The sequence below is a fragment of the Salvelinus alpinus genome, chromosome 19, assembly GCF_045679555.1.
Source record: "Salvelinus alpinus chromosome 19, SLU_Salpinus.1, whole genome shotgun sequence".
NCBI lineage: Eukaryota > Metazoa > Chordata > Actinopteri > Salmoniformes > Salmonidae > Salvelinus > Salvelinus alpinus.
The window spans coordinates 1,301,974-1,316,644 of NC_092104.1; the positions used below are offsets into that span (position 1 = coordinate 1,301,974).

General features: G+C 45.4%; 1 protein-coding gene across 10 annotated transcripts in view; it reads right to left on the minus strand.

Annotated features, from left to right (window-relative positions):
* Positions 1-13,472, minus strand: part of rufy3 (RUN and FYVE domain containing 3) — a 51,252-nt gene extending 37,780 nt beyond the window's left edge. For 4 of the 10 annotated variants that reach the window (XM_071352012.1, XM_071352007.1, XM_071352016.1 and 1 more), the window contains exon 1: positions 13,176-13,471. In XM_071352012.1, the coding sequence (XP_071208113.1) occupies positions 13,176-13,461 (286 nt within the window). In that variant the 5' untranslated portion in view covers positions 13,462-13,471. Of the gene's footprint in view, positions 1-1,900; positions 2,595-13,175 lie in introns of those variants that run through there. The other 6 variants (XM_071352008.1, XM_071352015.1, XM_071352009.1 and 3 more) reach the window with 5 other exon arrangements.
* Positions 13,473-14,671: the final 1,199 nt, after the last annotated feature.

Here is a 14,671-nt window from a genome sequence, read left to right on the forward strand (position 1 = left end):
GTTAAATTAAAGGGTAAATTAAAGGGTAAATTAAAGGGTAAATTAAAGGGTAAATTAAAGGTTAAATAATAATAACAAATGCCCAGCAGAGGGAGTTCCCTTTGACCATTTCCAGATTCACTGCTGATAGAGAGTAGCATATCATTAAAGTAGCAGAGATCCCACTCTGGTAATGTGACGTGTTTAAATAGTATGTTGTTTAAAACCATGTCTAAAAATGAACAATATTCATGTTGAATAAATGAATGTGTAAAATTCTATGATTTATCTATACACTAGATAACAGATAGGGGGCGCTGTGTTGAAGCTTGCCTCCATCTTGGTACTCCCTCTCCGTTGTCAAATATATTTAGGTTATTAAGTTATAAGAATCCATTTATTAATGTCTACATGTTTTTGCCATGTTTATTTTATTAAAGACACTTTAATGCATACTTTAACAATTAATTATGAGCTAAACAAAAATATATATTTATAGAGATGACTAATGTTACTGTCTCCACTACAACAACAAAATACATGATACAATTGAAATGCTGTAAATTCCATTCATTCCTCCGACTGGGAGTGAAATATGGCCGACTGGTGGCATCAAAGCTTCTCAACGGCCAATACACAAGACCCCTACAGGACACACAGGACCCCCCTACAGGACATACAGGACCCCCCCCCACAGGACATACAGGACCCCCCCCCCTATAGGACCCATAATCTCAGTAGGAGTGGTGATCTAGGATCAGGTCATACGGAGTCTCAGTAGGAGTGGTGATCTAGGATTTACATTTACATTTACATTTAAGTCATTTAGCAGACGCTCTTATCCAGAGCGACTTACAAATTGGAAAGTTCATACATATTCATCCTGGTCCCCCCGTGGGGAATGAACCCACAACCCTGGCGTTGCAAGCGCCATGCTCTACCAACTGAGCCACACGGGACCAGGATCAGGTCATAAAGAGTCTCAGTAGGAGTGGTGATCTAGGATCAGGTCATACGGAGTCTCAGTAGGAGTGTTGATCTAGGATCAGGTCATACGGAGTCTCAGTAGGAGTGGTGATCTAGGATCAGGTCATAAAGAGTCTCAGTAGGAGTGTTGATCTAGGATCAGGTCATACAGAGTCTCAGTAAGGGTGTTGTTCTAGGATCAGGTCATACAGAGTCTCAGTAGGAGTGTTGATCTAGGATCAGGTCATAAAGAGTCAGTAGGAGTGTTGATCTGGGATCAGGTCATACAGAGTCTCAGTAGGAGTGTTGATCTAGGATCAGGTCATAAAGAGTCTCAGTAGGAGTGTTGATCTAGGATCAGGTCATAAAGAGTCTCAGTAGGAGAGGTGATCTAGGATCAGGTCATACGGAGTCTCAGTAGGAGTGGTGATCTAGGATCAGGTCATAAAGAGTCTCAGTAGGAGTGTTGATCTAGGATCAGGTCATAAAGAGTCTCAGTAGGAGTGTTGATCTAGGATCAGGTCATAAAGAGTCTCAGTAGGAGAGGTGATCTAGGATCAGGTCATAAAGAGTCTCAGTAGGAGTGTTGATCTAGGATCAGGTCATAAAGAGTCTCAGTAGGAGAGGTGATCTAGGATCAGGTCATACGGAGTCTCAGTAGGAGTGTTGATCTAGGATCAGGTCATAAAGAGTCTCAGTAGGAGTGTTGATCTAGGATCAGGTCATAAAGAGTCTCAGTAGGAGTGTTGATCTAGGATCAGGTCATAAAGAGTCTCAGTAGGAGAGGTGATCTAGGATCAGGTCATACGGAGTCTCAGTAGGAGTGGTGATCTAGGATCAGGTCATAAAGAGTCTCAGTAGGAGAGGTGATCTAGGATCAGGTCATACAGAGTCTCAGTAGGAGTGGTGATCTAGGATCAGGTCCCCTCTGTCCATGTTACGGTCTATCACCTACCTTCGTGGGCTGGCTCTGGGTCTGGGGTGAGAGAGATGTCGTTGAGCTCCCTGAGACAGAGCCATTCTCCGTCCACCGACACGCGGAAGTTACACAGATAGATGGTCTCCCGGGCCGCCTGCGTGATCTTGTCAGTGGTGGGGGTCGGGGCATCGGCCTGAGGCGTCACGTCTGCCATGATGACTCAGCGAATAGCGGGGCTGAGAGACGAACGGCAACAAAGCAGGAACGCTCTCTCTGTCCAGGCGACGCAAAGGCCGCAGAGGGGGATGGAGAGAATTTGTGCCGAACGACAGCAGTCTCCCCAGATAGAAGAGGGAAAAAAAGGATGGATGGTGTTATTTCTCTTCTTCCTCTCCGTGCCTCCTCCCCCCTTCACGCACTCCCGTTTTTAATGGAGGAGTGAGGAGAAAAGCCACCAGTGTGCGTCTTGTCTCAACAAAAGCTGCAGCCCTGCTCTCTCCTCCGCAGCGCGGGCCTGGGATAACAACGCTATGTCTCTGCCTGGGCGCGGCCTGGGTACTGGGATAACAGCGCTAGGTCTCTGCTCCGCTGGAATGACAGCCTCTCCTTTGGTGGGCTCTGCCTCTGCCCCTCTCCTCTCGTTTCGGCTAGCCCTCACAGGATTGGTTGTGTGCAGGCAGTGAGTCGCTGCTCCTCTGACAGACAGCAGAGTGGGTGTTGACCAAGATGGCTGCCTGATAATGAGCTAGCTGGGTAAAAGAGTAACATCACCTGACCAGATGGTGCATGGGGAGGGGGAAGGGACTAATTCCCCTGATGCCCATTTGTTGCAGGGAGAGAGGGAGGGCATCTTTGATGCAGGAAGGGAAGCATGGATGGCTCGTCGCTCTCTCTGGCATCAGCCAGATTTCCTGGCAGGTTAGAACTATTAATCAAACACTGAGCTGAGAAGCACCACTTTACTCAGCCACCAGTATTTATAGGATAATGTCACATAAAAACACAACATTTTAATCCTTGGTTCTATCAAGGAAAGGGGATACCTTGCCAGTTACAATGTATTCAACTGAAATGTGTCTTCCACAGTAACCCCAACCCCTCTGATTCAGAGAGGTGCTGTGTCTTCCACAGTAAACCCAACCCCTCTGAATCAGAGAGGTGCTGTGTCTTCCACAGTAAACCCAACCCCTCTGAATCAGAGAGGTGCTGTGTCTTCCACAGTAAACCCTAACCCTCTGAATCAGAGAGGTGCTGTGTCTTCCACAGTAAACCCAACCCCTCTGAATCAGAGAGGTGCTGTGTCTTCCACAGTAAACCCAACCCCTCTGAATCAGAGAGGTGCTGTGTCTTCCACAGTAAACCCAACCCCTCTGAATCAGAGAGGTGCTGTGTCTTCCACAGTAAACCCAACCCCTCTGAATCAGAGAGGTGCTGTGTCTTCCACAGTAAACCCAACCCCTCTGAATCAGAGAGGTGCTGTGTCTTCCACAGTAAACCCAACCCCTCTGAATCAGAGAGGTGCTGTGTCTTCCACAGTAAACCCAACCCCTCTGAATCAGAGAGGTGCTGTGTCTTCCACAGTAAACCCAACCCCTCTGAATCAGAGAGGTGCTGTGTCTTCCACAGTAAACCCAACCCCTCTGAATCAGAGAGGTGCTGTGTCTTCCACAGTAAACCCTAACCCTCTGAATCAGAGAGGTGCTGTGTCTTCCACAGTAAACCCTAACCCTCTGAATCAGAGAGGTGCTGTGTCTTCCACAGTAAACCCTAACCCTCTGAATCAGAGAGGTGCTGTGTCTTCCACAGTAAACCCAACCCCTCTGAATCAGAGAGGTGCTGTGTCTTCCACAGTAAACCCAACCCCTCTGAATCAGAGAGGTGCTGTGTCTTCCACAGTAACCCCAACCCCTCTGAATCAGAGAGGTGCTGTGTCTTCCACAGTAAACCCAACCCCTCTGAATCAGAGAGGTGCTGTGTCTTCCACAGTAAACCCAACCCCTCTGAATCAGAGAGGTGCTGTGTCTTCCACAGTAAACCCTAACCCTCTGAATCAGAGAGGTGCTGTGTCTTCCACAGTAAACCCTAACCCTCTGAATCAGAGAGGTGCTGTGTCTTCCACAGTAAACCCAACCCCTCTGAATCAGAGAGGTGCTGTGTCTTCCACAGTAAACCCTAACCCTCTGAATCAGAGAGGTGCTGTGTCTTCCACAGTAAACCCAACCCCTCTGAATCAGAGAGGTGCTGTGTCTTCCACAGTAAACCCAACCCCTCTGAATCAGAGGCGCTGTGTCTTCCACAGTAAACCCAACCCCTCTGAATCAGAGAGGTGCTGTGTCTTCCACAGTAAACCCAACCCCTCTGAATCAGAGGCGCTGTGTCTTCCACAGTAAACCCAACCCCTCTGAATCAGAGAGGTGCTGTGTCTTCCACAGTAAACCCAACCCCTCTGATTCAGAGAGGTGCTGTGTCTTCCACAGTAAACCCAACCCCTCTGAATCAGAGAGGTGCTGTGTCTTCCACAGTAAACCCAACCCCTCTGAATCAGAGAGGTGCTGTGTCTTCCACAGTAAACCCAACCCCTCTGAATCAGAGAGGTGCTGTGTCTTCCACAGTAAACCCAACCCCTCTGAATCAGAGAGGTGCTGTGTCTTCCACAGTAAACCCAACCCCTCTGAATCAGAGAGGTGCTGTGTCTTCCACAGTAAACCCAACCCCTCTGAATCAGAGAGGTGCTGTGTCTTCCACAGTAAACCCAACCCCTCTGAATCAGAGAGGTGCTGTGTCTTCCACAGTAAACCCAACCCCTCTGATTCAGAGAGGTGCTGTGTCTTCCACAGTAAACCCAACCCCTCTGAATCAGAGAGGTGCTGTGTCTTCCACAGTAAACCCAACCCCTCTGAATCAGAGAGGTGCTGTGTCTTCCACAGTAAACCCAACCCCTCTGAATCAGAGAGGTGCTGTGTCTTCCACAGTAAACCCAACCCCTCTGAATCAGAGAGGTGCTGTGTCTTCCACAGTAAACCCAACCCCTCTGAATCAGAGAGGTGCTGTGTCTTCCACAGTAAACCCAACCCCTCTGAATCAGAGAGGTGCGGGGAACTGCCTTAAATCGACATCCACGTCATCGGTCTATTAGCCTACACCATGTTTAGTATTTCAACATTATGTCTCTCTTGATATGTTATAGGCAAAGTAAATAATATTTATCATAGACTTACCTAGTTAAATAAAGAATGAAACATGAATGTACACGATTGTCGACAACAGCAACAAAAAAAACAGGACTCGGGCTGACGTAACGACCCGAGTCATGGGCCGACGTAACGACCCGAGTCAAGGGCCGACGTAACGACCCGAGTCATGGGCCGACGTAACGACCCGAGTCATGGGCCGACGTAACGACCCGAGTCAAGGGCCGACGTAACGACCCGAGTCATGGGCCGACGTAACGACCCGAGTCATGGGCCGACGTAACGACCCGAGTCATGGGCCGACGTAACGACCCGAGTCATGGGCCGACGTAACGACCCGAGTCATGGGCCGACGTAACGACCCGAGTCATGGGCCGACGTAACAACCCGAGTCATGGGCCGACGTAACAACCCGAGTCATGCTGACGTAACAACCCGAGTCATGCTGACCTAACAACCCGAGTCATGGGCTGACGTAACAACCCGAGTCATGGGCTGACGTAACAACCCGAGTCATGGGCTGACGTAACAACCCGAGTCATGGGCTGACGTAACAACCCGAGTCATGGGCTGACGTAACAACCCGAGTCATGGGCTGACGTAACAACCCGAGTCATGGGCTGACGTAACAACCCGAGTCATGGGCTGACGTAACAACCCGAGTCATGGGCTGACGTAACAACCCGAGTCATGGGCTGACGTAACAACCCGAGTCATGGGCTGACGTAACAACCCGAGTCATGCTGACCTAACAACCCGAGTCATGCTGACCTAACAACCCGAGTCATGCTGATGTAACAACCCGAGTCATGCTGATGTGGTAGCTAACAAGTTCTCAGGTTCCAGCAGCCTTATTAAATGTTGCGTAAACACACAATATGCTTGCGCCAGTTCACACAAAAGTTAACATTCATAAAAACTAAACTTGACGTGACAATCTTTGCGTAATCCATGAGTACACACAGCTTCTAGTGGTGGAAATACTGCAAGGCAGCAAAGGTAGCCTAGTAGCATCCTTGTGCTAATGGGGACTTATGTACCCCCATTTAGAACTGGGTCGGAATCCCCCTTTGCCTCCAGAACAGCCTGAATTCTTTGGGAATTCTCAAAAAAGGTGTTTGAAACGTTCCACAGGGACGTTGGTCCATGCTGACACGACGGGCATCACACAGTTGCTGCTGATTGGACGGTGGTACATTCATGCTGCTAACAGCCCGTTCCATCTCATCCTATAGATGGTCTACTGGATAAGAGCGTCTGCTAAATGACTTAAATGTAAATGTAAATGTTGAGTTCTGGGGACTGACCAGGACACTCAGATAAACTGTTGTTTCTCCACTCCTCAGTTGTCCAGTGTTGTTGATCGCGTGACGACTGGAGCCTCTTCTTCTTGTTTTTATCTGATAGGAGTGGAACCCGGTGTGGTCGTCTGGGGCAACAGCCCATCTGTGACGAGGATTGATGAGTTGTGCGTTCTGAGATGCTGTTCTGCACACCACTGTTATTTGTCTGTTTGTGGCCAGCATCTTAGCTTGCGCGATTCTTGCCATTCTCCTTCGACCTGTCTCATCAAGCCCCAGCCACGTGACTCGTCTGTAGGAGCGATCCATTTTTCGTGAACGGGGTGGTGTACCTAATTCAACTGGCCTGTCAGTGTATGATGACTCTTATAAATACACAATTATTTGTTACAGCCTGAATTTTAAATAGATTTTACCCATCTACATACAATACCCCATAATGACAAAGTAAAAAATATATATACAAAAATTGTTGCCAAATTTGTTGAAAATGAAATAAAGAAATCTCTCATTTACATAAGTTCTCACACACCTTAAGAATGGCAGCAATTACAGCTGTGAGTGTTTCTGGGTAAGTCTCTAAGAGCTTTGCACACCTGGATTGTACAATATTTGCACATTATTCTTTTTAAAAATGTTCAACCTCTGTCAAGTTGGTTGTTGATCATGATAGACAGCCATTTTAAAAATTCTTGCCATAGATTTAAGCAGATTTAAGTCAAAACTGGAACTAGGCCGCTCAGGAACATTCAACATCGTCTTGGTAAGCAACTCCAGTGTAGATTTGGCCTTGTGTTTTAGGTTATTGTCCTGCTGTAGGTGAATTCCTCTCCCAGTGTCTGGTGGAAAGCAGACAACCAGGTTTTCAACTAGGTTTTCCCTGTGCTTAGCTCTATTCCATTTTTTTGTATCCTAAAGAATTCCCTTGTCCTTACCGATGACAAGCATACTCATAACATGAAGCAGCCACCACCATGCTTTAAAATATGAAGAGTGGTACTCAGTGATGTGATGTGTTGGCCCCAAACATAATGCTTTGTATTCAGAACAAAGTTAATTTCTTTACCATATTTTTTTCAGTTTTACTTTAGTGCCTTGTTGCAAACAGGATGCATGTTTTGGATAGGGATGCACGACATATCGGTGAACATAATGGAATCGGCTGATATTAGCTAAAAAAAAATGCCAACATCGGTATCGGCCGATGTCTAGTTTAACGCCGATGTGCAAAATCGACGTCAAAGCTGACGTCCATACCTATATAACGTAGGTACGTGACGTAACGACGCCACGTAAAATGTGGCGCTACACGTGTAACACAGCATTCTTAACCTAGCCCACAATGTCTGCTGTGTGGATCGAGCAGACAACAAGTCCATCAGTCATTTGAAACGGTAAGAACATTTCAGAGAGACAACTCAAAGGCGAAATACATTAAAGCCACGATAATGGGATCCATTGCCCTTGACAATCAACCGTTCGTCGTGGGTGATGTTGGCTTTCGCCGACTGGTCAAGCACCAGTACACACTAACAAATGCGCTATTTTTCAGATGTTTCCCTACCGGAGTTACACGGTAGTAGCGTCACTGCTATTAGCTTCACCACATACATACTATGGAACGCCGTTTGGGTCTTTGCGTGTCAAAAGATACAGTAGCACTGTCAAAGCTGTACAAAAACATCTGCAAACAAGCAAACACCGGCCATGAACGATGTGTTTACAATACCGCGTTGGTAATAAAGCATCATTGTTCGACCGCAACTTCTGGGGTCGCTAGCTTTAGCTTGGTATCTAGCTAGCACCATTACAACCAGCCTGAAAACAATGACCAGTAGAAACTGCAGTCATTTTCATTATTCTTAGCAATGATTTAGGAATCCTTGTGAGTAAGTATTAGCTAGGTAGACACTTGTTGTTCGACTATTGAAATTGAACTTCAGTTCATGAAAATAAATAGTTAGTCAGCTACTAAACCCTGTTGCCCAAAGCTAACGTTATAAGTGACCAGCTAGCTTCATCTGGCTAGTGAAGCTCGACCGGACCGGGTTATGTGCTGTGAAGCTAGCCACAATAAGGATTAGGCACAAGTGGAATTTGCGGTATGCCTTCAAAATAAAAGCATGTCACTGACAGTGATGCAAATGAATACAAATAGTAGAATTATGCAATACTTTTATTTTGAAGACTAACCGCAAAGTCCACTATTGTGGCTAATCCTTATTGTGGCTAGCTTCACATCGATGGGTCCTCCATTAATCAAATAAGAACGGTCTTATAAATGAGGGTTACTTTAGATGACACCTAGCTATATAGTTAGCTAGCTAACTATAGCTACTGAAACAGATGTCGTTTTGCTGTGTTTTTGGGGAAGAACATTGTTTGTATCCATGAGCTAGCTAGCTTTTATTTATGACCAGCACTGCAGGTGCGCGAGACAACTTTACCAGCATCGTAGCATAAGTATCGATGAATCGTTGTGACATATGAAATACGAGTGATTGTGTAATAACTGTGTAAAAAAATGTAGAAAAGCTTTAAATTGTTATGACGTGCAGTCATATTCAGGTCCTGATTGGTCAACAAGCTTATTTGACACGTCAAAGTGTTATGTGATGTGTATCTTTTTTGATACGCAAAGACCCAAACTGCATTCCATAGAAATCCTGGTTGAAAATGAAACGACTGAACAAATGAACAACGAAACTGCACAGCAAGTAAGTGAAAGAAATAGGTTTTGATTATGTTTTACTGGTAATGGGGAAATACGTAAATGCCAACAAAATAACTTTTTGGTCAGTGTGTGTGACCTTTATTTAACTAGGCAAGTCAGTTAAGAACAAAATCTTAATTACAATAACGGCCTACCACGGCCAAACCCCAATCACGGCCAGATGTGATACAGCCTGGATTTGAACCAGGGACTGTAGTGACGCCTCTTGCACTGAGAGGCAGTGCCTTAGACCGCTGTGTCAATGTGTGTGAACTATTTACCTATACTAGAAATCTTAAAAAGGCAGCTAAAATTTTAAATATCGGTTATCGTGTCGGCCAAAAATGTCATATTGGTGCATCACTAGTTTTGTAATATTTGTATTCTGTACATGCTTCCTCCTTTTCACTCTGTCATTTAGGTTAGTATTGTGGAGTAACTACAATGTTGTTGATCCATCCTCAAAATTCTCCTATCACAACCATTAAAAACTCACTGTTTTACAGTCACCATTGGCCTCATGGTGAAATCCCTGAGCGGTTTCCTTCCTCTCTGGCAACTGAGTTAGGAAGGACGCCTGTATCTTTGTAGTGACTGGGTGTATTGATACACCATCCAAAGTGTAATTAATAACTTCACCTTGATCAAAAGGGATATTCAATGTCTGTTTATATTATTACCCATCTACCAATGGGTGCCCTTCATTGTGAGGCATTGGAAAACCTTCCTGGTGTTTGTGGTTGAATCTGTGTTTGAAATTCACCGCTCGACATAGGGACCTAATTGTACGTGTGGGGTACAGAGACGAGGAAGTCATTCAAAAAATGATGTGAAACACTATTATTGCACAAGGAGTGAGTCCACGCAACTTATTATGTGACTTGTTAAAGCACATTTCACTGGCAAATAAAACAATGTCAACACCCCCAAAGACTTTGCCTTTGCTATTTCCTATAGATACTGTTTAATTCCAATATTTACAGAGCAAAATAAGGGCGTTTTTGTCACCATAAACGCTGAACGACGGGGAATGATCAGCCGTTGTTATAAACGCTCGTTCACGTTTTACGACACGTCTGATTTATAGCAGGAAGCATGCGTATGTAACAGAGAGATAGGGCTACAGCACACAGGAAGCGTGCGTCAAGTTTAAACATGTAAAATATATTTTTTTAGAAATAGATCACGCAGATATTACGTGTAACGTTTATGCCACGGTTATAAATGAAGAGAGAAGGTTACTCATCACCGAAGGCCCTTCGAACCACACATCCCCATGACAATGTCAGTGTTTCCACACTGAGTCAGGCAGTCAACACTGACTCCGGACTGAACTTCTGTGCAGTATTTGAACACAAATACTAGAAATTCCACTCATCCAAGGTTATTTCAGTCACACCAATTTAACTCAACATAAAAACACAACTCAGGAATCAGGATGGATTGAAATCACAAGAGGCCTGAGCATTTCACTGTAGCCATCTTGTCTGCTACATCATTCTACATCTCGTCTTCCACATCTTGTCATTCTACATCGTATCTTGTCAGTCTAGCTCATAGACTGTAAAAAAAAATATGGAGGAAGCCATCGATGACGTCACCCCATTGTGTCCTATGAGAATGCCTGGTGGCGTATTTGATCATCAGGAAATGTAATTTCAGTGTCGCCATCTTGTCAAAAAACAAAAAGTGCACCAAGAGGGGGGGGGGGGGGCAGTACCAAATGGGAAAGCTTGAACTACTGACATGACAAAACAGCAGTGTTGCAGTGTTCGCGGTTTTCCAACAAAATTGGCCTACTTTGAAAACGATGTCGCGGGTGAAAATGTATTTGTCGAGGGTTGCGGGTTTTTTGTGCTATTTCTAGGTTGCACCGTGGCATTTCTCTTAAAAATATATTTCCCTGCTGACCTGATGCTGACTGTCAGGCAGTGAGGCAGGCTGTTGCTGAGTGGATGGTGGGGAGGACCGGAGGGGTGTGTCTGTGTTGAGAGAGCACTACAGCTATTGGCTGAGTCATGTGAGCGAGAGGAGAGAGCAGCACGCCTCACATGTCATGACAACTTCTTACCAGTTGTAGGACTTGGCTATTTAGATTGTCATTATGGAGGCACCTATTTCCAAACCTTTTTCCATAAAACATTAATACTCTAGAGCTGATAATAAATAATGGAATAATAATGATAATAATCAAGAAATAATGGAGACAAAGCACTGGAAAAAGACTTTGGGCCCACTAGGACGCATTACATAAATCCACGCTGAGGTGGTTTAAACTGCATTCTAATGTTGACTGTGTAACGGATGTGAAATGGCTAGCTAGTTAGCGGTGGTGCACGCTAATAGCCTTTCAAATCGGTGACGTCACTTGCTCTGAGACCTTGAAGTAGTGGTTCCCCTTGCTCTGCAAGGGCCGCGGCTTTTGTGGAGCGATGGGTAACGATGCTTCGTGGGTGACTGTTGTTGATGTGTGCAGAGGGTCCCTGGTTCGCGCCCGGGTCGGTGCGAGGGGACGGACTAAAGTTAAACTGTTACAACTGCTTAAAGAAAACAGTATCAATGCGAAGTGCTTTATGCATGCTCAGTTCCTGGTTCTCGGGGGGGGGGGGGGGGGCAGCCCGAGGGGAAATTTGAAACGGAAGTTATGGAACTCCCTCGTGGTTATTTTTATGGGGGGGGGGGGGTCCTCAATGAAACTGACATGAGGCTAAATGTGGAGAATGATACATTTGCCTCAGTTGACCATCAAGTACCTTAACCTTAATATACATGCCATTGTAGGCTACCATTTGATACAATACATATGTTGAAATGACTATCACTGGAGTCATTGCAAATCAATGTGTAGCCTACCTGGAGCTGGTTAACCAGTTGAATAGGAAGCCTGTAACTCAATGTGTAGCCTACCAGGAGCTGGTTAACCAGTTGAATAGAAAGCCTGTAACTCAATGTGTAGCCTACCTGGAGCTGGTTAACCAGTTGAATAGAAAGCCTGTAACTCAATGTGTAGCCTACCTGGAGCTGGTAAACCAGTTGAATAGAAAGCCTGTAACTCAATGTGTAGCCTACCAGGAGCTGGTTAACCAGTTGAATAGAAAGCCTGTAACTTCAGTTTATTGTTGTAGTAGCCTTGTGTTATTATGAACACATTAGATTGATGTAACAGTCAGATTAGGCTACAGGTAAAACCCATCAGATTGATGTAACAGTCAGATTAGGCTACAGGTAAAACACATTAGATTGATGTAACAGTCAGATTAGGCTACAGGTAAAACCCATTAGATTGATGTAACAGTCAGATTAGGCTACAGGTAAAACCCATTAGATTGATGTAACAGTCAGATTAGGCTACAGGTAAAACCCATTAGATTGATGTAACAGTCAGATTAGGCTACAGGTAAAACCCATTAGATTGATGTAACAGTCAGATTAGGCTACAGGTACATCAGTCACCAGATTAGGTGACTGTTACATCAATCTAATGTATTTTACCTGTAGCCTAATCTGACTGTTACATCAATCTAATGTATTTTACCTGTAGCCTAATCTGACTGTTACATCAATCGGATGTGTTGGTAGGCCGTCATTGTAAATAAGAACGTGTTCTTAACTGACTTGCCTGGTTAAATAAATACAGTACCTTCCTGTATGTTTTCGTTTCAACTCCAGTAACTAACCCGATTCAATGTATCAAGCAGGTGACGTGAAGTATTATAATCAGGTCAACTATCTTGAGGTTGGAGAAAAACCTACAGGACGGTAAATTAGCTCTCCGGGAACAGAGTTAGCGAGCCCTGATATAACGGGAACATCTTCTTTCTGTACTGTAGTTAATCAAATCTGAAAGTTGTCTTTGGCTGGCTAACTAGCTGCTAGTTAAGACAAGGAGCTTCATATCCCCTACTGCAACTCTGTTTGCTTGTTGGCTAGGTAGATTTGAGTCAACAGTCAGGTGGTGTTGGCGGTTCACTAGTTGTTGACAAATAGCTAACGTTAGCTAACTAGCTAGCTGGTACAGCAGCTAAGCTTTTTGAGTCAGACAGCTATTCATTGTCAGCTAGCAAGTTGACTAGTTAAAAGGGTAGGTAAAGTATTGAAACACTCACTCTTCGAAGTACTCTTGATATTGAGTTCATATTGAACAGAAGAAGTAGGAGATGACAGTCCAGGCTTCGCAAAAGAAATGTTCGCCGAACTCAGAGCCTCTTTAAAATAGATGACAGAAGTCGGAGAGAATGACTCGTCCGGGGTGCTAGCAACATGTCCATTTTTATCTTGAATGTGAGCTCTGTCAGAGTGCCCCGAGGCATCCAAACTTTGTGAAAGTGGTGAATCCTGGATGGGACACGGGAGTGTTGACAGTCCCTGCTCCTCCGCCATCTTCACTTGCATGTGACTCGTTTCCAATCAGCAGTCAGAGAGAAACTTCTTCTTCTTTGTTGGGGCTTATCGGCGGTTGGGATCCAACGTTACGGTGCGTTACCGTCACCTACTGTACTGGAGTGTGGGCTAGAGACAGGGAGAAACTAAATCCTACCTGGCATCTCAGTTGCTCTTGAAAAAGATAACAACATATTTGAGACTATATCTAAAGAAGTTCTACTCAAAATACTGTTTAAACTCATTTCCTGTATCCCCTTCTCCCTCACACTAGATCTCATCCTCTCTCTTTCCCGCTGATACTGCCCACAATGTATCAATACATGCTCTGTTTCCTGGTAATAATCCCGCTTTTCTGTTGGATGCTTTCCTATTACATTTAAAGTCATATTTATCTGGCTGTGTCCCACCCTTCATCTTGTAAAAAAATTGCCTCCTCTCTTCTCTCTTCCCGCTGTTCTCCCCTCCCTGACTTTCCCCTGTACTTGAAATAAATGCCTGCCCTTAGTATCACTGCTCCTGCCATCTCTGCACCATCACTGTCCACATCAGGCTGTTAGCCTGCCATCTCTGCACCATCACTGTCCACATCAGGCTGTTAGCCTGCCATCTCTGCACCATCACTGTCCATATCAGGCTGTTAGCCTGCCATCTCTGCACCATCACTGTCCACATCAGGCTGTTAGCCTGCCATCTCTGCACCATCACTGTCACATCAGGCTGTTAGCTAGCCATCTCTGCACCATCACTATCCACATCAGGCTGTTAGCCTGCCATCTCTGCACCATCACTGTCCACATCAGGCTGTTAGCCTGCCATCTCTGCACCATCACTGTCACATCAGGCTGTTAGCCTGCCATCTCCGCACCATCACTGTCCATATCAAGCTGTTAGCCTGCCATCTCTGCACCATCACTGTCCACATCAGGCTGTTAGCCTGCCATCTCTGCACCATCACTGTCCACATCAGGCTGTTAGCCTGCCATCTCTGCACCATCACTGTCCACATCAGGCTGTTAGCCTGCCATCTCTGCACCATCACTGTCCACATCAGGCTGTTAGCCTGCCATCTCTGCACCATCACTGTCCACATCAGGCTGTTAGCCTGCCATCTCTGCACCATCACTGTCCACATCAGGCTTGTTAGACTGCCATCTCTGCACCATCACTGTCCACATCAGGCTGTTAGCCTGCCATCTCTGCACCATCACTGTCCACATCA